Raw genomic sequence first — 24,945 nt, 5'->3', positions numbered from 1 at the left:
TGCTTTAATCAAAGTAATGTTGCCGTGGCGGCTGCAAGGAACACAAAGCACATAAGTTCCTGTGCACTGGCAGTTTTTTTCCCCCCCGGTGCTCAAAGCAGAAGAATTGTCAGGTCACACACTCAAGCTGGCTGTAGGTTGAATCACAGATGTATTCTATTCATTAGATGGTGAGGTGGATGACAATTGTATACAAGTAGAGGAATACAGGAACGAGTGTACACCTAATGAGGCAAAGATGACTCTCAGGCCGGTGCCCCTCATCTGTGAGACTTTGCAGCCGAGTCAGCAAGTTTTCCACTGTTTTGAGTCTTTCTCGCAAACACACACACTTTGGTGTTTGGTAGCAAAAGACGGGAGTAAGATGTAGAGGGAAATCTAGTTGTTGTGGCGAGTGCACCAAAGAGAAGTCAATAGATAGAGATGAAAACCACTCAAGACAAATGGAAAAGGAGAAATAAATGGACGCAGTCCCTAAGGTGAAAAGCAGGGTTTTGTTTTTCAGACGATAAGAGCTGAGTTTGTTGTTTGTGTCTGTATTGAGAGGATTGGGTTCTCGTGTATGTGGGGGAATAGGACCATGTGATTGTGCTTAGTGCAGTTGGAGTCGGGGGTTTCCCCCTGGGAGTCTCTGCAGAGAGAAAGGAAGAGGTTTATCCTGACCACAATACATTCATACATGGTTAGATAAATGTGGTAGCCCTTCAAGTGTAACAAAACGTACACACATATACACACACACGCGCACACACGCGCACACACAGGCACATTAGTGCAAGTATAATTCATGCAGCATGTGTGGCAGGCTGGGCTTGTCTTGCCCAATACCAATTTGTCTTCCATGCTACTTGGTTAGTGTGTCTGTTTATGTTTAAATTAATGTGGCGAGTGTGTTTATATCCATTCAAGGCACAGACTCGTTTGTGTGTGCGTGCGCGTGCATGTTGCGAGAGATGTGACTGGGACGCGTCCCCTCTCGGATTAATTGAATCTTTCAGTCGAGAAGACGGTCTCCTTTAAGAGAAAGCTGAAGCCACTACTGGTCTCCTGCAATAAACCTGTCAGAGGCAGATAAATGACACAGTCATTCACACAAACGCACACTTACAATGCACACACACGTCTGTCACTCTTATGTTTGACAGCTGTGTGTGTGCATGTGCATGCTGTGGCATGTTGAAATACCTTAAGCGTTAGCTAGGTTGCTCTCTGCCAGAAACCTCTTTTAACTCTAACAACACCCTCCAACACACAAAGGTCACACACTGCACTGTGTCTTCTGTTTGGCTGCGCGCTGAGTCTCTACGTGTCCTCTTACATAAGCTCGAGACGCAGATGTCTACTTCAAAATGTGCAGTGACATGAAAGACACACAAAGAGCAGGTTTGACGGTTTCTTAATAATGTACCCGCACACTTATTTAACCTTTTATTGATACAGGTTATGCCATTGAGACACGGGGGACTCCTTTTCAAGAGAGACCTGTCATACATAAAACTGTTTCAGTTTAAAGTTTAGAGATTAACTCAGTCCCAACGATATACACAATTGATTTTCTGTGCTGTGGTTTTTAAAAGTGTAGTGAACCATCACTCTTGCATATCAACAAATGGAAAATTCAAAGCATTGTCAAATGACTTCACTCACTCCGGATTAAGCCTCTCAGCTCCAGACGTCTCGCTCTGTGCGTCTTAATACACTGATGTCTGAGTTCTCATGTTGCTTCATATCATCTCGAGGCAGACTAGTCAACGGGTTGTAGTATGACTGAAAAACACAAAGAAGAGCCCACGAAAAGTTTCAGAAGTAAAAGTTAAACGGGATAAATGATAGTTTTTTTCTGTTCATGAAGTCAGAACACAGAAATAATCACGTCAACAAAAGTCACCGAAAGTGATGCAACTCTATTTATCAACAGGCCAGGTTTAATCTATCAGTCAATCAGTAAATGTCCACATGTCTTCCTTGTAAAACGTTTATAGCAGTGATTCTGTTTCTATTATTCTGTCAATCATCAATCCAGTGTTTTTGTCATCACTTCCTAATTTATAATTATTTAGTTTTGAGCTGTAAATTAACCAATTTAATATGGATCAATAATTCATTTCATATCTAGACATTATAACACATTGTTAATCCTTTTTTATCAACTATTTGTGCAGAAATTGCGTTTTAACGTGGTCTGCGTCAGTCAAGTCTTATGTTATCTTACGTCATGGTTTGTTTAAGCACTCAACTGTACTATTGGTAAAAATCTTTAGTGGTATTTGAGTGTGTTGTGGGGATTGACCTGTGGTGTAATTTGCAAAGTGGAATTTTTCTGGTCTTTACCAGATTTTTCATGCCCAGCCTGCCTCTGTACAACAGAAGAAACCCCCTCTTTTAAATGCAACTGTTCGGAGTTTTTCTCTTGCTTGTATAAAACATTTGCGACGTGGACGTGACGTGGCCTGTCATCCAAGTGACAAAAACGTTTCGGTGTGATCTGCAGCACAAGCAAACGCAAGAAAGACATGAGCAATAACACAGACTGATGAACATTGCATCGCACAAGTTTGTGCCCTGTGTTAAAGGTGTAACTAGCAGCTGGCACATTTCTGTAGGTTCTTCAAAGCGTGTGTGTGTGTGTGTGTGTGTGTGTGTGTGTGTGTGTGTGTGTGTGTGTGTGTGTGTGTGTGTGTGTGTGTGTGTGTGTGTGTGTGTGTGTGTTTCATTGCATCTGTGACCAGGCAACTGTGCATATCATTCAGTGGGTGTGTGACGCTGCAAGAGTGTGTGTGTGGACATGCTTGTTGTAGCTCTGCTCACATTTGTTGGAATCTGTGTGTGTGTGTGTGTCAAAATAACAACTGGTGTCTTCACATGTGTGTGTGTGTTAGTGACTTTTGTCCAACTGTAAGAAAGCCACTAGTCATAAAACACGAATGTAGTGGCTTCACGGTTGTGTGTGATAATAGTTAATAGTGAGATAGCTGAACTTCATTTGAGTGCTTTAATTTGTACATTCTGACATCTGTTAATTAACAATTAATAAATATTTGCTGTATAAATGTAATGATTGGAGGAAAACAAATAATTGAACATTTTTCATATACCACTGCACACTGAATAATTTGGGTTGTGAACTGTTGCTCAGATGATATAGAGACATTTAACAATTTGCATTTGAAAGGGAAATGTACCATTATTTTGTACATTTTATAGTGAAAACACCAGATACAGGATACGTCATATTAAGTTTTAAATTTTAGATGTTAATGCCACTGGTGCCCTCATACTCTTATCTTATATTTGTTTATTTACACCACCACAAATCCAGCATTCTGTTTGATTGGATTTAAAGTTGGGACGTCATCTTTTTTGGCAGTTAGTGTCTTTATTCTTTGCGTGTAGCTGACAAATCACCTGACTGATCTAAAACTCTCTGACCAATTCAGGGTGAACACGCCCACCACAATCAGCTGGATAATAGTTTCTTCTAATCATTAACTCGTGTTTGTATAGGTTAACTTCTTGTGTGGGCTCCAAGCTTTCAGCACACACACACACACATAACAAACAGGACAACAGGTGAACTCTGAGTGGGGCAGTTGAACAATGACTATTTTTCCGTGTGTGTGCGCATGCGACTGACTTGACCTGTTTTTAACACTCCTCGTGTTTCCACCCCTCGCATGCATGAAGACTTGTTGCACTTGTAGCAACAAGCATTATCACCACTGACGACCAGTGTAGTGTCACCACATTTATGAATAGATCACTTGGAGCAGCAAAGTGTGCGCGAGTGTGAGATTCCTTGTGCACATCCACTGTACGTTCTGTTCTCTCCCACACAGGCTCAGGCAGCGAGAGAGTGATCTGGATTATAAACGGTGAAAATACAGCAGTAACAAACGTCTGAAGCAGGGCTCATGACATAAAACGATGCCTTTTTTATGTTGCAGTAACCTACAGCATTTAGAGCAAGTGGCGCATATTTTGACCCCAGGATATTGTCCGTTTTACTTCCAGGCAATATTCAAAGTAGACTTCTGCAGTTACTTATTTGCCTTCACACCTTTTGTCTTTGACAGTTATTTTCAACGTAAAGTGTTTTAAACAAACATGTCCTATAAAATTTCTTCCAGAGAATTTATGTAAATACCAAACACTCAACTCATAGTAGTTATGACACTTATAAAGACATGTATAATATTATATTTTATATATGTGTGTGTGTGTATATATGTATGTATATATGTATGTATATATGCATGTATATATGTATGTGTGTGTGTATATATATATGTGTGTGTGTGAGTATATGTATGTATATATGTATGTGTGTATATATGTGTGTGTGTGTATATATGTGTGTATATATATTTATGTACACACATACGTACATACATACATACATATAATAGTGCATTATAAACAAAAAAAAAGTCAGCTAAATTAATTGAAAGCTGTCAAATGAGTCCAAACGTGACGTCTATCAGCTTCACACGACTCTCTCCGAGTTTCTCAATATAGTGGCGTTTAGATCTCGTGTTGCCCGGCCACATTTCCGAGCTGCACACAGGAAGTGATAGGTTACCAAGACAGATGGAGGCAACGGCAGCGTTGTGCTAGTAAAGCAAGGTGACTGCAAACAGGTGGGAGTATGACCTAAAACACAAAAGCTCATAACGTACATTAATAAAAAAGTAATTTGGCCGTTTGCTCTGCTGGTGTTTACACACAAATGCTCCCTCAGGTCTGATAGTAGGGCTTTTCAGAGCCTGTTTTCAGATGAATGATGCATTATAAACACACACACACACACAGAGACAGTCATAACATCAGCAACAGCAAACACGGCTGTCAATTATGTATTTCCTTTTTAAACGTTTTCTGCAACGTCTTCATTAATCAACCAGCCAGCACTACAAGAATAAAGGTCCGTCTGATATTGCAGTTAGTCTGGCGAGGCGAAAAGCCGACGTGTCGAAACTTGAACTTGTCATCGAGCGGAGGAGAACTTGACTAACCGCTCGTGTTCAGCTCCAGTTCACATACAAAATGGTTTCCTCTAACAACTCATAACACAGGGAAACGAGACATGTGCATTTTGAAATCATTAACATCAACACCATGCTCACAGCCTGAATGAGCACACACACACACACACACACACAGAGTGGGATGGAGTATCCTTACGGACAGTCGTCACCCCTCCCACCTCTGTGTTTTTCCGAGGAACTGTTTTACAGTCAGGGTTTATCGTTACCAGTGTCACTGTGGCAGAGATGGATAACACAGCAGAGCTTTACTGTTTGAATGTTTTCCTTGCAGAGAATAAAACCCAGAAATCAATAGAGAGAAGCTAACCATGCTTCAAGTACCACTGATGGGTAACAGATGGGTTTCGGAGTGTGTATCTGTGTGTGTGTGTGTGTGTGTGTGTGTTTTATACATACTAGGGTTTTTTTTGTCTTGTATGTTTCCAGCTTTTGTTTTGTTCCAGTTTTAGAATCCAGTGTTGTTTCATGTCAGTCTTGGATCGATTGTTGATCAACTCTTGATCTTGAGTTTGAGTTCACTGATTTTCACTGTGTGTGTGCATGTGTGTGTTTTGTTTCTGTCAGAATTCATCTTCAGCAGGCCTCGTCCTCCTCTCTGATATTGCGATGCGTTTCTGAAAATGGAGGCTCGGGACATGTTGGGAGTCAGAGTGTGTTTCTTGGCAACTCGCTTATCCCAATATGGCAAACTAACAGTCTTGTGAAGTGGGAGCCAACTCCTGTGTGTGTGTGTCATGGGTGGGAAAGTGGGATGGAGTTGTAAAGTGGAGGGGGGGTGGGGAGGAAAGGGCAGAGGAAAAAAAAAGGAGGGGGAGGTAATGAAAGGGTTGTTTCAAAACATTTAAAGAAACATTTCCCTCTCAGCTACCATTTGGATGTTGTTTCTGGAACAAGGAGTGCAAATGTTTTCCCTCGTTCTCCTCCTCCCTCTTTTCCCTCCGCTGCACTGTTCAGGAAGGGGAAATTGGAATTTAGGATTGTGCTTGTTTCCTGGTCGCTGGCATGAAGTGTATGTTGAAGGTGCATGCACACATGGATAAAAGACCTTCAGGCGGTTGTGATGGCAGAGATTGATCCGTCCCCTAGTGGGGCTTCTTCGCGTGTGTGTGTGTGTGTCAGACCATGGTGTTTGGCCTGAAGGAATGGAAACTACTGACATCCTACCAGGACTTCAGCATTCTTGACAGCTGGTGGTGCCTGTTTCTCTTTTTTTAACGTCTGTGTCATGGTTTTGTTCCTCACACATGAGGTAACTGTTAAAAACTGGAATTTAGGTGAGAGTGATCTGTTAAAACAACATTGCAGTCATGGGGCCTGGCACATATGCAAACACTGGAGTGAAGGGTGGGCAGGTTGTTCATCATAGTTTAATTTATATCCTCGCATTCAATAAAGGTCACAAGATCCTGGATGTGAATCAAGCTATATTTGGTGGCCTTGTAACAAACAAACAAACAAAAAAAAGACATTTACACAGATAAATCGTCACGAGATGCTGTTATTGTGAGGCAGTCAGAGGTGGATAATTTTAATTTGGCAAATAACAAATTCTCATAAAAAATCATATAGATTTTAATCAATTAAATGTGTACATATTAAACATTATTCCAAATGAAATTGTAGTTTGGTACATTGTTTGGCCTTGTTCTTTTATACAGCCTTGGAGATCTGACTATAGTGATAAATGTCAGTCTAGAACATAAAAAATACCATCGCCAGCTGTGGTCCACGATGGTGTTGCAGATTTTTCCACAGGGCGACAAATGGGATATAAACACAAGATCGGAAAAGCCAGCGCTAGCTGTTAAGCAATGAATCGCATGGTCACATGAGTTGAATGTGATTCTGTCCAGAAAGATTAATGTAAACGTTTGCCCACCCTCAAAGGCAGTGGCAGGAACTGTAGGTCATTTCTCACAGAGACTAGGCTGTGACAGTTATCATTTATTACAACTAATCCATCTACAAATCACTGCTGGCATTTTTTTGATGGTGGTTCCAGTTTAAAAAAAAAATGTAAAAGTGTGGCCACAGTGAACTGTAAGATTAAGTGTTAAAAGCTTCTTGCATCTATCATAGCAAGCGACCAGGGCGTCATGGCAGTAAAAACAACAACAAGTAACTGACTAACCTTTTCTTAGTCTGTACTGTAATTATACATTTACATTTATTTAATGGGATAAACTGCCCAGTAGCTTATTAAATCATTCTTGCTGTTACAAACACAAACGGGAGAGGACTATGAACATGTCTAAATACTTTTGATTATTACACCACATTATAACACATAGATAGTAAAGAGTAAAATCATGTCGCTGTGCCGCTCTTCACACAGGAGAAGAGTTTGAAAGCAGAGTTTTCAAACGTGGACTAACTGAATATGTGTACTTGTATTTGTCACCTCTTTAGGACTTCTTCTGGCATACACATTGATCTCTCTCTCTTTCACTCTTTTTCACTCTCACTCTCACAATCATTTCTGCCGTACTCTGAACCTCTGTCTCACTTTATGTCCAAAACCTGGTCCTAATGAGGCTGTTAGGTTAACGTCAGGGTCAGGCGTTAACCGGTTCTGGTCAAATTTAGTGGTTATAGTTTGTGTGTAGTCTGTGCAAATGAATAGAAGTCAATGCTGTGTGTGTGTGTGTGTGTGTGTGTGTGTGTGTGTGTGTGTGTGTGTGTGTGTGTGTGTGTGTGTGTGTGTGCTGTGTCCCTGTGTCCCTGTGTCCCTGACTCAAAGGGCATTCGCTGCAAACTCACACGGAACTGTTGCACGTGTCAATGATCATAACGCGATGCAGTGCTGCCACTCAAAGTGTACACACACACACACACAGGCCCTCAGTACACACATGTGCAGTGCAGAGACACACACACACAAACTCAAATACAAGCGTGTACAAAGATGGTGGACTGTTTAATGGGGGACCTGGTCTGGAAAGATCCACTCCCACAGTAGTTTTTCAAAGCAACTGCATTATGTCCTTTGTTTGTGATTAATTGGAAGGCTGCATTTTCTATTGATTTTTTCTTTTTTTAAATCCTCTGTGTGTTTGTGTGATAGAGACAGACTGCAATTTTAATGTACTGATTTAGATGCACAGGAAACTCGGCAAGCACAGCATGTCTCTCAGATTCCCACAGGAATAATGCAGAATCACACACACTGAGCCCCTTCCCCCTCACACACACACACACACACAGCACTCTTTCCCCTACACACATGGTTAGTTTTATCAGGGTAATGGCTGTGCAGTGTGTTCACTAATGGGTGTGTGTGTGTGTGTGTGTGTGTGTGCGTGGACCTCAGCTAAACATGAAGCCTTTTCCAGCTCTTAGACGCTTGTGATTGAAAGAGGCAGTAATGGTTCAAAGGTTCAGATTCTAGTAATGGTCAACGGTGCACACATGCAGCAGTCTGAATCTAATAAAAACAATCGATAGCGGTATCATCTCGAGATATGATGGCTTTTATGTGGATTTACTCTGTCAAGTGGATTTGATGGCGCGTGACGTCAACACGCTTTTTGTAAACACGTGTCACTTTGTAGTATGGGTCTTTGTTCAAATTAAATTTAGCTGTATACATAGCCGCTGTATTAGTGGTGTGTGTGTTTTTTTAATCATAATAAAGTTAGTGCCAACCAGCACTCACATGATGGAATGATTTTAATCCGAATTTAATTAAAGCATCGGCTGATTAAATTCAAGTGTTCCCATCGGTCGTGTTCCTGGTATCAGTTTTACAGAGTGTTCTGGTGTACACGTGTTCCAAAGGTGTGGTGAACAGTCACAGATTTTTACCGTCTTGTTCACCTGCATCTGCCAAAGCTTTGGTTCAAGCCTTACCCCAACACTCCTCACGGTGTGTAATTTAATCATATAGAAAACTTTATCAGCTGCAGGCTTCACATATTTCTGATCTAACTGGAATCTACTTTCAGTCAGGGATGATAAAATATTAGCTCTCTATGGCTCAAAGCAACAAATTTCCTTAAAATTACTTATTACAGCTCTACTCTTTCTTTTTTATCTTTCTCCAAACTAAATGTTACACAACGTGCGTGCGTGCGTGCGTGCGTGCGTGTGTGTGTGTGTGTGTGCATGTGTGTGTGTAGGGCTGTGACATGGCCACAAAGGTTATCACAGAAAAAAATGTTTATATTGTTATTGCATTGTGGTTTTAAACATTTTAAAGACAGAAAACAAACGCAGAAACATTCCTCTAAGGTTCAATGTTATGTACAATTCCAAGAGTTTGTGTTGTGATTTTTAATAGAATTAAAACATGTTTGAGCTTTCAGTGAGGACGATTTTCTGCTTCTCTTTTGTCACAGAGAAAGTAAATGTTTCTAAAAGTAAAAACACCTGACCATTTTTGATTGTTGTTGATGGGAATATGTGAGATTGGGTGGTAGATTATCCCTGTGTGAGTGTGGAGGCGACACCTCTAATATCTTTCCTACCAGAGGAAGTTTCCTCAATATTCCACCACAGGATGCTCCACTGCTGTTGTGATGATTGTGGTTTTCGTTGGCGGCTACATTAACTGTCTTCTTCAGTGGAGTGTAGTCTGTCTGTGGTCTGTCTTGTTGAAATGGAGTGCATGGTGGCTCAGTAATAATGTGATTACAATAGACTGCTTCAGCATACTAACATCAGCATGTATCGATTGTGCTCATACACACACAGCGAGTACAGTACAGTAGAAATTGATCGTCTTTGTCGCTTATTAGTTTGGTTCTTGTGGTGCAAGGATGACTGACAGTCTGTCTTGGTTCTTTTTTTTTTTTTTCACTAGGTGATGCCTTCCCGACAGGCTCCAGTCCCTTCCTGTCAGGTTATCCAGGCCCCTCCCCCCTGACCTCTGACCCTGCTTACAGATCAGCCAATCCCAGCAGTCTGCAGATGGCTCAGCTCTGGGCATCACACGCTCATGAAGGTAAATTTGCAGACAAACATTAGTTTCTCTCTCTCTCTCTCTCTCTCTCTCTCTCTCTCTCTCTCTGTTTTTTCCAGTCTCGGTACATAATGGAAATGCTTGGAGACACGTGACATCACATTTCACGTGACATGTCTCACTGTCCGCTCGTGTTCAATGCCCAGGAGGCTTGTTCCTCTTCTGTTTCTCATCACTTACACCCGTGAGATCCTGTTCCATTTCTGTCTCCCTGCTGGTTGCTCCACTCCTGGCTCTGTCCTAAATGCGTCTTACTTCCTGTGTCCACAACCAGTGTCTAACTTTCACCTGCCAGGTGTTGCTGTAATCCGTCTTTGTCTCTCTTGTTCTTATTTTGAACTTCTTGTCCAGCATGTGTTTTGTTGCTCCATCTGTCTGTGGCTCTCCTGCCCCACTTTCCTACTGCATCTCTATTTGGTCCTAGCTGATGAGCACAGTTTTGCAGTCATGTACATATTATGGGAATCGATGTACAAACAGTATCTTTCTATTTTTGGCCTCTGCTTTTGTTTCGGAGTTGTTTTTGAAGGCCAGTTCAGTATGTGATCAAGTCTCTGTTCCCTCCTCCTCTTCACACCCTTGTGTTGCTTTGTGACTCCTTATCAAATCTCACTGGGGTAGAGGGTCAAATAGGAGGAGCTATGTTTCACAGTGTGTTTTGGCAATGTAAAGGGAGAAAGGACAAATGGATTCATTTTTAAAGCGTGGCTTATGTGACGGCCTTTGTTCGGTGCTCTACAAACAGCAAATCAGATTACATGTGTTTCAAAGTTCTGTTTTTGTCTTGAGTTTACTTTCTTGAATTCAGTGACAGTTCAAGGGTGCAGCACAAATGTCCATAGCTGAATAAAATTCAGGATCTCTTGGTCCTTCTCTCACGTATTGGATCAGAGCTGATGTTGGCTTTTTTTTATTAACTGATTAGAGATCAGCAATCGCCCTGGTCACTGACTTCAGCTGCAGGTCTTTCCACAAGCTCTTGCTGTCATATTTTGTTATGTTGCATCATTTGATCCACTCCGCACTATCTACTCTGCTCTGAGCACTGAGCAGCGCACACGCACACACACACGCACACGCACACGCACACGCACACGCACACACGTGCACATAGACGCTGTACTATGCAAATTGTACGCAGGGCATTTTTAAATTCTACTTTTACACCGGTCAGACACAGTTGCCCATGTGCCGAGTGTCAGCCGTTGCCAAGACAAACCCCGCTTGAGTGTAGATGAAGCCAGAGAAAGGAGGGTCAAAGAATGCATGGACTCCACGAGCTTGATGTTGAGCCAGAGTTGACGCTTGAGTATATAACACTAAGGAAGCTAAAAGCTCCTACTGACTCAGGCAGTCATCGACTTGGCTTGCTCTGATATGAATAGAATCCTTCACAGCCATAAAGAGCTTGTTAATAACTGGTGTTTGGATTTAGTGGCTGTTAGAGTTACAAAAGCCGGAGTCATTTCTGGGCAGCAGCTATTGCAGATAAGCCCGAGATGCATTGTATCTGCACAGGAACCCAGTATCAAAGCTATAACGGATCAAGGTGAGCTTGTGGTTAAAGCAAGCTTATTCAAGAAACTTATCCCACATTCCTTTACTCTCATCACACCATTCTGCTTATATTTCTGTCTCCCTACGCTTTCCTCTAACCACTGACACTCAACCTCCCGCCTTCTCCAGCCATCTCAATTTCTGCCTCTCAGAACGGAGAGGAGACAGATTTATACGTCGGCCTTGCTCCTCAACACTTAGCGCTGGAACAGCGGCAGTGTCTTTGATACTTCTGGGAATGGCCAGAGTGTGGGAACAGGGAATGTCTCACTCTCTCTGGGTGGCACTCTTCTTTAAAAAAAAAAAAACCTCAGGCCCAACATGGTGTCACAGTCCAGCGTCAGAGTTGCAGCCAGCTCAGCCCTAACACAGACATCCAGAGCACTACACCAGAATGTGAAGCTTTGTCTATATTAAGATCTGGTCTCTGAGAGCAGCTGCTGGCTGACTGACGGGCAGACACTTTACCAACACTCATGAACAAAATAAATACTTGTTAGAAACTTGGGGTTGAAAAATGGTGGCAGAAGTTTAACATCATTTAAAAGTCTGGTTTATATGTGTTTAAATTCTGGATTAATCTGAGTAAGAGCAGATGCTATTGGTTGATCAGTTAGAAAACATTGCAAAATAGCTAATAATTGATAGCGTGTCCCCATATGTTTTGTCTAACTGGCATCATGTGTTCAGGGACCGTCCCTTTTCCTGAGTTACTAATTAACATGTTATTATGACAAAATAGTTACGAACGTAGAGACTTAAAGCTCACAATCTTCTGTGTGCTGTATTTGCTGTACTTGTCCCACGTGTTGCATTCTGCTGTATTTGTTTTTTGTGTGATGTGTGGAGAATAAATTGATTGTTTATTTATTATAATAATAATAATAATAATAATAAAATAATTGTATCACATTACTACAAGAAAAAAAAACATTTTATCTACATTTTTTGCATACATTTTTTTGATTAACAAAGCATTATGAGAGTATTTTCAGCCAGAAACTATTTTGTCTGATTATTTCAGCAACAACGTGAATGCATTATTGATACAGTGGAGGTTATACTTCAATACATCCCTTTCTGCCAGTAGCAGCCGTAAAAAGGTCACGGTGGCCTTGATATTTACATTATGGATGCATCTGTTTAATCTGCACTGTGTGACATGCTGTGTTTTGTGTGTTTTCAGGTTACCCTCCGCTGCCAAGCAGCCTGTACTCCAGCCCCTATCTGTCGCTGGGGCACCTCGACCCCCCCTCGCTCTCCCAGCACCCTCTCTATGACTCACATAAAGGTCAGTTGTTGTCTCTGAGTACATATCCTGTCCAGTTCTCGAAGTAAATCAGTAGTAATAGGATTGGTGTTCCACAGCCATTCCATTTTAGAGAGGAGATCTGCAGCTAGTTGTGGGGCTGCCAGAAACGGTGTTAAACTTTGATGTGGAGTCCTCTTTTCCTTCTCTCTGAATATGGATGTTGCAGATCTCACTGTGTTGTGCAAAGTCAGTTTTTATGTTCACTTCAACAGCATCTTTTTAGACTTGTGTTTCTTGTTTTTTGTATGTTGCAGAGGGTTTTTTCCTGCCCACCTCTTTAAGCCAGTCTCCTCTCCATCCTCCACCTGCACACCCAACTGCCCCGTCCAGCTCAACACCCCCTCAGAGGATGTCCCGGGATTGCGGTAGGGAGCGGCCCTACCGGGGAGAGAGGGAAAGGGAGAGAGAGAGGGACAGGGAGCGTGAGAGGACAAGAGAGGAGCAGCGGCATCACAGTGTCGTCGACCTGACACAAGAAGGGAGGAGCGATGAGGACCGCCGGGCGAGAAGTGGCGATCGGGACCGAGAGAAAGAAAGGGACCGGGACTCGGAGAGGGAGAGAGAAAGTTGGCCTTTTCATCCTCTCCTCCACCAGCAGAAATCACATTCTCAGCCCTGCACAGTGGAGACAAGACCCAGGCCCTCACCTCCACAGCCCTCCTTCCCCTCAGGGGGAGGTGTGGGCAGGTTCCATGGACCAGAAACTGACAGGGGGGTGCGTGATGAAGAGGGCATCTCTCGACCCCATCACAACCACAACTCAAATAACTCAAACTCCCAATTGGACAGACTGAGACGGAATGACTCGGAGGCCACATCAGCGGGGGCCCTCCACATGTCCTATGTCCTCCCCCCTGTGCTCCAGCCCTCCGTTGCTGGTCTCCCCCACCCTTCCACATCCAGAGAGTCTATGAGAGAGCAGCGAGTCAGTGCACCGACATATGTGCCTTCTGTGGAGGTTTACGACGAGCGGGCTGGGCCCATCCAAATTGCCTCACAGGCCCGCGACAACAAAAACAGTGACAAACAAAGAGACAGGGAGCGGGAACGGGAGAGAGACAGGGAGCGGGAGCGGGAGCGGGAACGGGAGAGAGACAGGGAGCGGGAACGGGAGAGAGACAGGGAACGGGAGAGGGAGAGGGAGAACTATAGGTTTCCTGAAAGGAGCCTGATGGATCATCCTCGACTCTCCCAGTCCGGCGATTCAAGCAATCAAAGAGAGGAAGGTTCTATAATTTGTTCCAATGGTTCAATTGGAAAGCGAGGTCAGGACACATTGTACTCATCCAGTCAATCAAGGTTCAGCCCAGAAAGCAGAGACAAGCACTCTGTTCGAATGGGTATGGAACGAGCGGGGGCGGAGCCTAAGTGGAATAACATCAGCCCGCTGGCTAACTATGCCACGACTCACATGGCTGCTCTGGCAGCCCAACACGGACACAGACTCTCCTCACCGCACAGCCAGTCTCCACAAACACAGATTTCCCATTCCCCTCATGCAACTCACCGGCCCAACAGCAACACACACTCCCGCAGCCATTCTCCACAGACGCACACTTCACAACACGGACACGGACACGGGCGTGCGGGGGAGGAGGGGAGTCAGAGACGTTACCTGGACCCGTCGGCTCTCTACCGAACTGGAGGCTCACTAGTGGGAGGGTCCAGTGGTGGAGAGCGAGGTGGGGCAGCTGGCTCGGACCCCTCCGAGGTTTCAGCCATGCAGAGTCTGATCAAATACAGCGGAAACTTTGCTTCTGAAGGTCCTGGCTCGTCCAGGCATGCCACAGACAGCAGAGTGCCATTCGGAGGTCTGGGTAGCATTCGCATGAATGCTGAAAGAGAACTGGAGAGGGAGAAAGAGAGGGAGAGGGAGAGGGAGAGAGAGAGGGAGAGAGAAAGGGACAGGGAAAGGTTAGTGGTTGGATCGAGTGTTTCAGGGGCATTAAGGGTTCCTCCTCAGCTCAAGAGAGAGCAGGAGCGGCCGGACAGTGCCCGCTCATTTGGCCGCGAGGCAGAAGGCGAGGTGCGTCACCCTCCGGTTGGCATTGCTGTAGCAGTGGCTCGGCAGAGAGACAGTGGGAGCAACACCAAACCAACAAGTGGATCTTCAGACTCACAACGGCCCCTACTGCAAACCGCTATTAAAGGTATTTATGTGAAGTTTATACTGCATTGTTTTCTAGGGATATCACTTCCGATACGATACCGATATTGCAGCCTTGAGTATTGGCCGATACGATATCAGCACAAATCATACATACTTCATTGACTTATTTTGTAGTGTGGAATGTTAGAATAGGCTTGATCAAGTGATATTACTTAAACAGAGAACAATAGTCAGTAACAGTAGGTATGAGAAAAACTGACCCATTTATTATTAAACACAGGGTGAGCGCCGCAGGTAAACACGGAGCCCGAGGACCGGCCCCGCAGACATACTTATCTCCGTGTATGGAGCTTCAGGACACATTTAAAACCCACAAAGCTCTTGGCATGGCTGGTTTTTGGGGTCTAATTAACAAATGAAGGCTGTTGAAAGTCGACAGGTGGCGCTGGTTTATGAAATAATGTTGTTTTAGCAGCTCGCCTCAGGATGAGCTAGCATGGTGCTAATGGTTAACTCGTAGCCTCTGAAATAGCAGTAGCACACACGCGCTGTTGTGATCAAGTGGGCGCTACATGCATCCAACACGCAGAGCCCACGTGATCACAACGGGCGCTGCTGGATACTCCCATATGAGTTTTTTGGCTGATATTGGACCAATATCAATATCGGCTCGTGACATCCCTATTGTTTTCTTCACTTTTTTCTCCGTCTTTCATGTAAATGGTAAAGATACATTGCTGTGATCGATCCTTGTAGACATTTATATTAAGTTTGTTAGTTTAAATCGAGTAGGACTGGGTGTCATCTCACCCCTAAGCACCAGAAACCAGTAACTTGTTTAAAAATGACTTCCATTCCCTTCCTTTCTTAAGTTCTTTTTTCAAATAGTGCAGTCACCCCCTGGTGGCTATTCAATATAGTATTAATTCCAGTTTGGCTTTAGGGAGGAAACCAAAAGAATACATCGATTTTTTTATATATATAACATCACTAACAGTATATATTTTAAGTCGTCTGATATGGTGCAAAAATGTACAGTGTCAAGTATATAGTATGTTCTCCTGGTGACTTATTATTATATCATCATATTTTTGTGTTGAGTTGGTAAAGTTCAGTTTGTTTTTGGTTAACTTTTTTCCTGCTTCAATTAAGAGAACCATTGCACTTTCAAACGCTAATAATTGTCATCCTGTTTAATGACATTGTCTGTTAATATTACGGAGGAGGCCACTGTTGGTATTGATACTAATTTAAAGAGTTGTTTTTGTGCAACCCTGTGTATTAGAAACATGTGCTCTTGACTCTTGACTCTGCTGTGGCCTCATAGATTGTTACTGTAGGGAACGCAGATCATTTTATTTAAATGAACCAAAAGAAATGTGGTGTCTGTGAGTAATGTGGTAGTTGAAAATCATATTCCCTCTGCTTAAGTTTGACTCTTAGATGTTCATGCATAATGCAGTTAAAACAGGTTTTTACTTATCGTGTCATGCAATACTTTTTGTTAAAGTTTGGTAAGTCACTCTACTCTGTGCTGCATAGAGCAATTCCTGCCGTAGCTCTCTCCTTGTTCTTGGACATCAGGGTCATTCAGTGACGGTGCCCCCACAACAAGTTATTTTTAAGTTTTCTCTCAATTCCATATTGTTCCCCCTCACAGTTGTGCCGGTGTTCCACCCTGTGTCTCTTGTATGTTTTCCTATAACTTCTCCCTCCTTTCTCTGAGAAGTCCTTGTAGAGTTCCTCCCTCCTTGCCTCACTTCAGGCCTCCTTCTCTTTCTCCACTTTTTTCCCCAACTCCACCTCCAGCCTCTCTGCATTAAACGTGTCATTACACAGTGAAGCTAAACGCAATGAACAAGCCTTGAATTACAATAAGACCATAGATGCGTTGCTAAGCAATAGATCAGTTTTGAGAGTGACGGTTTCTGTGTGTGTGCATGAGAGTGTGTGTGTGTGTGTGTGTGTGAGGAATTGTGGGTACTTTTCTGTAGATGTTTGTTTGTCATCCCTGTTAAGGGTTTATTCATTTCCTTGCTCGAGCAGAGTGATTTGTTTAATGGCATCAGTCCCTCGCGCTTATAGGAGCTCCAAAAAGCACAAACAGATGGATGAATGAAGGGATAGATGGATAATAGATGGAGGGAAGCAGGAAGGAGTTGGGAGATAAGACTAGCGATAAGAGATGGACGTGATCGATGGGTTGATAGACGGGAAGAGAAGAGGTATGTCAGGAAGTAGAGAAGTTGTGAGTGTAAGATGGAGAAGAGAGGGGAAAGAGAGAGGTGTGTGTGTGTGTGTGTGTGCCGCACTAATCACTGGTTTTCTGATGCAGGAAGGATAACATGTGGGACAGGCTCTCTGTAACCTTGGTAACAGTCTTGAAACCTTTCCCAGAGAGCATGTCAGAGATTGTTTAAGTCTCTTTTTATAAACACGAGAGCGAAGCGATTTGGGGAAAAATATATAGAGCGTAGAACATGGAACAATTTAAAAATAGGACTAAATTGCAGCCAGTGTGATTTACTAATTGCATTGTATCAAAGTGAAAGTTGAACTGTAAAACAATGAATTGGTAAGCCCTGTCGCGCAAAGACTGTAACACACACACACACATGTGCCACATATCTAGAGCAGAACTGAAGGATTCTGCTCACTTGTATAAAACCTCTCTGCTGCTTAGGGACCTTCAGTCAGAGTTGATGAGATGGAAGAGGGTTGAACGGAGAGAGTGCGAGGGGAAGATCCTCATGTTTATTCTGGAAGGCTTGGTTCAGTGCTGCTGCTTTACCCCTCTGTCACTCTGACACTTGCTGCTGGCCGTCATAGAAAGCAGCATAGGTTTAAGACTGACTGTGACTATCAAGGCAGTCCGCACATCTCCCAGGGCACAAAACTAATAACTGATGAGATCTGACCCGTAGGAGCCAGAGCTGTCGCACCAAGTGTGTGTACAGTGTGCACACACACTTGGCTGCACTTCTACGTGCACACCGTCTTCCCATGGTCCATCTAAGTCTGACCATGGCAGGCACTGATAATAAATAAGGAGTGTATATATGCAGATAACAAATAATGACTATAACAAATAATGGGGTTTTGTTAAGGGATTAAAATTCTCATCAGAAAGTGAACCTTTCCCACCGGCCATGCTGCCAGTTGTTTGTACATAGAGTCACTGAGTGTAACATGAGCAGCCTCTAAACATCCCTATCTAATCTTTTTCTCTCTTTTGTGCCTGAAACCTGTCACAGACGAGGAGCGGGGGGAGGAGCGCGCTCATCACCACGATGACAGATTGTTGGCCTGCCGGCTTGAGCGTGAGCAGGAGAAAGCGCTTCGGTAAGTCGGTGTTACGGACTACACCTGTTGTCTTTTTAATCAACTCAATTTAGTGTCACAGTTTAACTTTGGCCAAAAAAACTAAACAAAACACAAGCTTGGTTTGTAACAGTCAACATTTGGTCTTGTGAACACACAACACTGTGCCGTGTTTCCACACAGAGAGCCCAAAGAGCTGGCAGAGTTTTCTCAGATGCACCCTGCTCCTTTGTCTGGCAGCCTGACACCCAGTATGATGACACCCAGCCTCATGACCCCCAACCTTATGGTGACAGGGGCAGGGCGTTGGCCTCCAGACCCCTCAACTCTGACCTCTCACCCTTGGATGCCCCGGCCTGGAGCCCCTCCAGTCTGGCTATCCAGCACACCATACAGTATGTGGAGACACATAATAAATACGACTGGTTCCGTGTATTGTCACAGTTACATTACAGAATTGTGTCATCAAGCTACCAAATGTTTCTGGTCTTGGAGATAAATGACCTTCCATGCACATTAAGATTGACAGATTTGTACAAGAGCAAACTACCCAAAGTGTTTGTAATGAAACTTTTTTCAATTCTTCAAAAAGCATCAGAGCATCAGAATTTGTCTTTTGTCTATTTTGTCTATTTTTTCATGTCGAAATTTGATCCAGATTTGTTTTGAAAAGTCTGGGGCAGCAAAATAAAACACATGAAATCTGATTTTCTCAAATCTGATTTAAACCACATTTCGAGTAGGTTTGATTTTCACGGAAGCTTCTCGGGACGAATGCTCTTGCCATTCAAATCATACTGCACACTGCATGTATGACTGACACAGAACATTGCAAGATACAACAGAAAGCTGCCTCTTAAAAAGACAAAAAGAAATGTATTAAGGCAAAATTCTTCAGGCTTTTCTGATTGGTGCAGCAGAGATGGGAGGTGTTTTCTATTTGTCAAGTGTCCAGCGACGGCCTCCACAGGTCAAGTGCTGCAAACATTCCTGATCTTTGCAGGACATTCCAGGCCTCCTTCTCCATCACTCTCTCCAGAAATAACAGCATCAGCGTCCACATACTTACATGAGCTTCCACATGCCATCTAAAATCATGGCAGCACACGGGTTACACAAAAAAAACCCAGTGGAGCGCACAGACCCACACACACATACTCCACAGCTCTCTGTCGCCACTTATGGCCAAAAAAAGACAAAATCCCCTGTAAATTCAGTGTGTGCTTTTATATGCAGCTCGTTTATCATGGTGTCACTGTGATTACTGGATGAAGAATGTTGCAGTGTAAATGTTGGTTTTACCCTGGCCTTCTTCCCTCTTTGCACTTTCTCTGTCTTCACCATTTTCTCTCTCAATTTCTCACCATTTTCACTCCCTTCTGTTTCACTCAGGCCTTGGACCCTCCTCACTGCACCAGACTCTCCCCCCAGGCTACCCACCCTCTCTACCAGGTTCCTTACCCCCTTCCTACCAGTTTGCCAGGGACCCACAGTCTGGACAGCTAATAGTCATCCCTACTGAACACCTGCCCCACTATGGTATGAAAACTGCTCTGTGTGTGTCTGTGTGGTGATGTTTTGCTAATTCTGTCACTTATACAAAAGATGAATTTGTAGCATCAAAGATTTATGAGCTTTACACAAGCCTCTGACTATTGTCAGGCGACTTATGGCAATGTAGTGTCAGGTATGATTGTCTTTTGCTCTCTGCTGCTTTACAGCTCTAAAAAGAGAGTGCAGTGATTATTGTCCTCTTCCTAATTGGCTTTCTTCATCGCTCAGCAGGAGGCGATGTACTGGAGCGTGGAGCCCCGGTGTGGTCAGGGGTATATGGTACAGGCAGCTCGCTGCAACACGCGGCCCAACTCCAGCTTCTCTCCCAGCACCAGATGCTGCGACAACAGGAGCTCCTCATGATCCAGCAGCACACCGCACAGGTCCTGGAGTTGCAGAGGAGTGCACAGCTCGTCGTAAGTGGACACGAAAACACTCACCAACATCCGCCGTAACATTTCTCACTCACTTGAGCGGAGCGGCATCAAGTGTTGAATTGCAAACCTTGGGTCCGCTTGTTGCCTCACTTGGCTCACGTTGATACAGCAGAAGTAGAGAAATGTCCAACTATCAGCTCAGCGTTGGCAGGTCACATCACGTTATGTAACTGTACCAATCAAATCATGGTTTTTATGTGCGTAGCTCAAACATTACGCGGCTCATACGTCGCTGTGTCAACATTTTCAGAATAATGATAATAGTAGTTGTGTTTGGACGAAGTTCTTTCTTCTTCACTGGCCCACTCTGAACAGTGCAGTCTCACGTCATCTAAGCGCTGCACATGTACTGCATACAAAGCTCTCTCCTCTCTAATGTTACAGGAGCGGTTAAAGGCCAGTGAGCACCGACCTGAAATAGAAGACAAACCAGACAAGCGGAACACGGAGCCCAAACCAAGACCTTCCTCAATATCTTCCCCTTCTCCTTCGCCCGTTCTGCACCCTCGCAAACCTCCCCCTCCCTCTCGCTCACCAACCCCGTCGACATCTTCCCTCACCTCGCTGCCTCAGCTCCCCTCACCGGTGACCACCCTTAAGTCAGAGGAAGGAGGGCAGAGGGTGTTGGTGCACTCACCAATGCCCCTGCCTCACCCGCCTTCCCCCCGCTCAGCCTTGCCACCCCCGTCTTCACCACGGCAGCCTAAACAGGAAACAGCCGAGGTGGAGGAGATGGGGCGGAGGAGTCAGAGGGAGGGACAGAGGGCAGGCTCTGCTCCCTTTCAGGGCATCTACTCTGGTGAGTCTTTTACAAGCTTTGCCGGGTAGATAAGATGGATGGTTTCAGTAGTGTGAACAAATTGGTATTGGATAAATAACTCCTTTGGTTGATGTTGTAATGAAATCCCTGTGTTTGTCATTACAGATCTCCCTCCAGGTTACCCATACCAGTCTATCACTGCTCCATTTGGCTCTCCTTTCCCCTCTTATCCCATCCCTCCACCTTCAGGGGCAAACACAGAACTTCTACCAACCCACTGCTCCCACTCCTCACCCTCAGCTGCCCCTTTGCCTTCAATGCACCTTCATTCAAGGCTCCTGGACACAGACATCAAGTCACAGAAGCTAGAGCCATCAAAGACGGGATCTTTCCTCAAACAGGAACCCAATGTGGAGCAGCCTCAGTTGGACATGACACCAGAACCTCTTCCCCCCCTTTACCGGAGCAGCCCTCCTCGCGCTAGTGAGGACAGAGAGAAAGATGGGGAAGCAACAAAGCCCCAGCTTCAGCCACTACCTCTGCACATCCCTGCTCCTCCACCACAGCAAGATGAAAAGCTGGATGTCAGGGAGGCAGAGAAGGAAAGGGGGAAAATCAAAATGGAAGTGTCGTCTTACTCATGTCAGGCAGCATATTCTTCACCTCCTCGACTCACCGAAGCTGAGCCCAAACCAAAGGCCGTCCAGGATCCAGAGCGAACACGATATCCTCCGTGCATCACTGCAGATTCAGACTGCCAGGAGTCTGCTCAGAGTCAGAGCGTGCTACGAGAGCAAACCACCGGCGCTGTGTGTGAACGAGAGCAGCAACATGACACTCCAACTGACTTGCACATTCCCAGTCAGAAAGAAATGGTTGCTGAGACTCCTCTTTATCCTCCTGCCACCTCCAACTCTCCACCCCCGCTGGTCATCGGTCCCGAGGATCCCATGGCAGGGATGCTGGCCTTGCTGGCAGCCAGTGAAATGGCCTCCCAGGCCCGTCCCGACACTCCACCTGCACCGATACTACTACCGCAGACGGAAAACCCTCCTGTGAGTGCTGACTGCAGCAGCACGGGGACTCTGGAAATGGTGGCGCTGGAGGGGATGGCCCTGCTCAGCCAAATGGCCCAGAGGGAGATGGAGAACATCAGCCAAGGGCAAGGTGAGTACATGTGACAAAGTGATGCATGAGAGTAGGAAAAAGGTGACTGAGATATGACAAAAAAAAAACAAAATATTTTGTCCTTTATATTCTCTTAATTGTGTGATTCTCATCCCATCCAGATCTGACATTAGAGGGTCTGGACTGTCTTCTTGAGGCCAGCAGACAGATCCTGTTGGAGGCCATAGAGAAACAGTCCCACATCGATCTGCCCAGAACACTGGACCCCAACAAGAAGTACAGCTGGAGGCAGAGGAAGGAGGAACCGGTATTGTGAAGAAAAACTCTTTATGGTCGTGATGAAAATCTACCGGTTAAAGAAACGCTGTGACAGTTTTTCTCATTTTGTGTTCTCTCTCTTCCCTTCAGCTGTATAGTAAAATGTCTGACATGTTGGACACAGTGGAGGTGGAGTACCGCGTCCACCTGGCTGAGCTGCAGAAGACGTATAAAGACAAGCAGAGAGAGCTGAGCAAGCTGCAGAGACGCAGAGATAAGCAGTGAGTGCTATCGAGCAAAGCTCACGTGTATTGAAACCACACATGCAGGAAAATGCCTCAATACCTATCTTTGAACTTTTATGTTTACATCAGTGAGCGGCAGCAGCAGGAGGATGAGAGGAGGAGTCTCACAAGACGAGGCAGAGGGCGACCGAGGAAGAGAAAACATTTGGCCACACCTCCCAAACAAGACAGCAGGCCTGCAAAGTGAGTGACCGTGTGATGTGCAGCTAAAATCATTTGTCATGTTTTACAACAAGTTTACCTCAGATGCAGTTTTTGGCTTCACACGGTACAATCTTTCTTTTGTGTCAGGGTGGGTAAGACAGTGCAATACTCTGAGGACTCTGAAGCTGGGGAAGGACAGAGAAAGAGGTTCCGTGTGTCCAGAGAAGAGGAGGAGACGGAGACGGGGAGTGGAGGAGTAAAGGTGAAAAAGAAGAAAAAGAAGAAGAAGAGCTGGAATGAGCAGGAGCCGTCCACCAGTCATGCTGTGGAGGTAAAGTGCATGTTTTGATTACCGCGGCAGTGGAATGCAGTTGTTTTCTTCAGACTGACTTCACTTCTGCACCTTCTTTTTGTGCCGTTCTCAGGTGTTGAAGGCAAAGCAAGGCCACGTGTGTGAGCAGGAGCAGCTGGCGTCGGACCTCGACCGGGCTCTTTCACTCTCACAGCTCAGCTCCCTCGGAGCGTCCCGCAAACTGGCCTCCAGCACAAAACTAGACAAGTCTAAGGGCAAGTCTGTCGACAGTCGGATAAAAGAGCGTTCCATTCATTCCCCCGCCAAAGGAGGGAAACACAAAATGACTGCCAAGGCTTCCACTTCAGAGACCGTCCAGAAAGTGAAAGGTCAGAAGAAGACCGCTTTGTTCTCACCTGTGAGATCAGAGCTCAGCAGCTGCTCCAACAGTGAGTACCTGAGGACTAACCCAAGTCCAGATCATTTTCTTATACGCCATCATCTAAAGCTGAGTTTTATATGAGGCCGCGTTTAGAGCGCAGGGATGGTCTGCTATTACATTTGGCAGGGGATATTTCTTTTACGCTCATGACGGCGGTCAGTGAAAAGACCAACGATAATCTTACCAACAGCTAGTGTTTGTGGCTTATTGCTCTGTGTCATAGAGCTCAGCTGCTGTTAAATTGAAAATACTTAATATCATTGCACTGTGACATTATTCATAATAACCTACCAAAGCACCAAATGGGTTTTAATTTGCTGCTGAAAATAGTTTACACTGAATGCAGTATGAACTTCTGCTGAGGTAACAAAATGATGAAGTGAAAATAATTGTCCCAGCTGTGCCACTTCTTTTTCCTTCTCCTTTTTTTCCCACAGTGTACAGTTATTGCACAGTAGTGGTAGAAAACTTATCATTTGGCAGTTGTTTAATCCTGTTGATGGTGAGGTCGGGCAGCAACCATGACCCCGTGACCTCATGTATTATTAACCACACTTCTCTCACACCAGACTCAGATTCAGAGGAGCACAGTTCTGCTCGCGGGGGCTGGCCCCCTCTCTCAGGCACACGTTCCCATGGCAACCTGACCAGGAAAAGGCGGTCCGCTTCATCGCCGACATCCCTGCCGTCCAGTCAGAAGTCTCAGAAGAAGAAACACAAGCACTTATCCCTGCTGCTGGAAGAAGCAGGCCTCAGCTCCTCTGATGACTCCTTCGACCAAGGTTACTGACCTAATCTTACAGCCCCTCGTCCCCTTGCTGTTGAGTCAGACAATACTGTGTCTTTAAGGCCTTGGCACAGCTGGTGTCATTGTTTGCTTTTTGCTAAGGCCGTTGTTTTCAGACTGTGCTGTAGCTCAGTGAACCCCCCCTACCTCTCTTGCTGCTGGCTTCTCTGCAAAGTTGCCTTTTTGAAAAGAAAAAAAAAAAGATTATAACAATTTCTATGATGTTTTTTTTTTAAATTGCCTGGATTGCAAACCATTTTTGTAGCATTTGTACATTTGAAACATTGTGTGAATTGTGAGATTTTGTTGTACTACAGTTTGGTACCTATAAGCTTTATTAAAGGTGTTGATATGATTGGTACAGAAAGCGAAACGCTGTGGTCCTTGTGTCTGCTTCATCTGTCTGTCCGTCTCTGTCAGTCTGTCCAGCTGCCACTGCACCTCACACATCTTTTTAGTGCTCTGTTAGACAAATATCCCTTTGGCTTGTCTTGGAGAGGTCTGACAATACTATTCAGCTGTGTTTACATCTC

At 44.6% G+C, this 24,945-nt stretch overlaps 1 protein-coding gene across 1 annotated transcript in view; it reads left to right on the top strand.

Annotated features, from left to right (window-relative positions):
* tnrc18 (trinucleotide repeat containing 18) overlaps positions 1-24,945 on the top strand; it is a 43,090-nt gene that overhangs the window by 5,620 nt on the left and 12,525 nt on the right. Inside the window, exons 3-17 of the mRNA XM_044014846.1 lie at positions 9,847-9,987; positions 12,749-12,853; positions 13,129-15,024; positions 18,239-18,326; positions 18,489-18,700; positions 19,698-19,844; positions 20,091-20,275; positions 20,681-21,095; positions 21,222-22,223; positions 22,346-22,491; positions 22,593-22,723; positions 22,817-22,930; positions 23,039-23,222; positions 23,317-23,632; positions 24,195-24,407. Of these exons, the coding sequence (XP_043870781.1) occupies positions 9,847-9,987; positions 12,749-12,853; positions 13,129-15,024; positions 18,239-18,326; positions 18,489-18,700; positions 19,698-19,844; positions 20,091-20,275; positions 20,681-21,095; positions 21,222-22,223; positions 22,346-22,491; positions 22,593-22,723; positions 22,817-22,930; positions 23,039-23,222; positions 23,317-23,632; positions 24,195-24,407 (5,295 nt within the window). The remainder of the gene's footprint in view (positions 1-9,846; positions 9,988-12,748; positions 12,854-13,128; positions 15,025-18,238; positions 18,327-18,488; positions 18,701-19,697; positions 19,845-20,090; positions 20,276-20,680; positions 21,096-21,221; positions 22,224-22,345; positions 22,492-22,592; positions 22,724-22,816; positions 22,931-23,038; positions 23,223-23,316; positions 23,633-24,194; positions 24,408-24,945) is intronic.

The sequence above is a fragment of the Solea senegalensis genome, unplaced genomic scaffold (genome assembly GCF_019176455.1).
Source record: "Solea senegalensis isolate Sse05_10M unplaced genomic scaffold, IFAPA_SoseM_1 scf7180000012513, whole genome shotgun sequence".
Classification (NCBI taxonomy): Eukaryota; Metazoa; Chordata; class Actinopteri; order Pleuronectiformes; family Soleidae; genus Solea; species Solea senegalensis.
The sequence above is the reverse complement of the archived record's forward strand: the minus strand, read 5'-3'. Positions and strand labels throughout refer to the sequence as shown.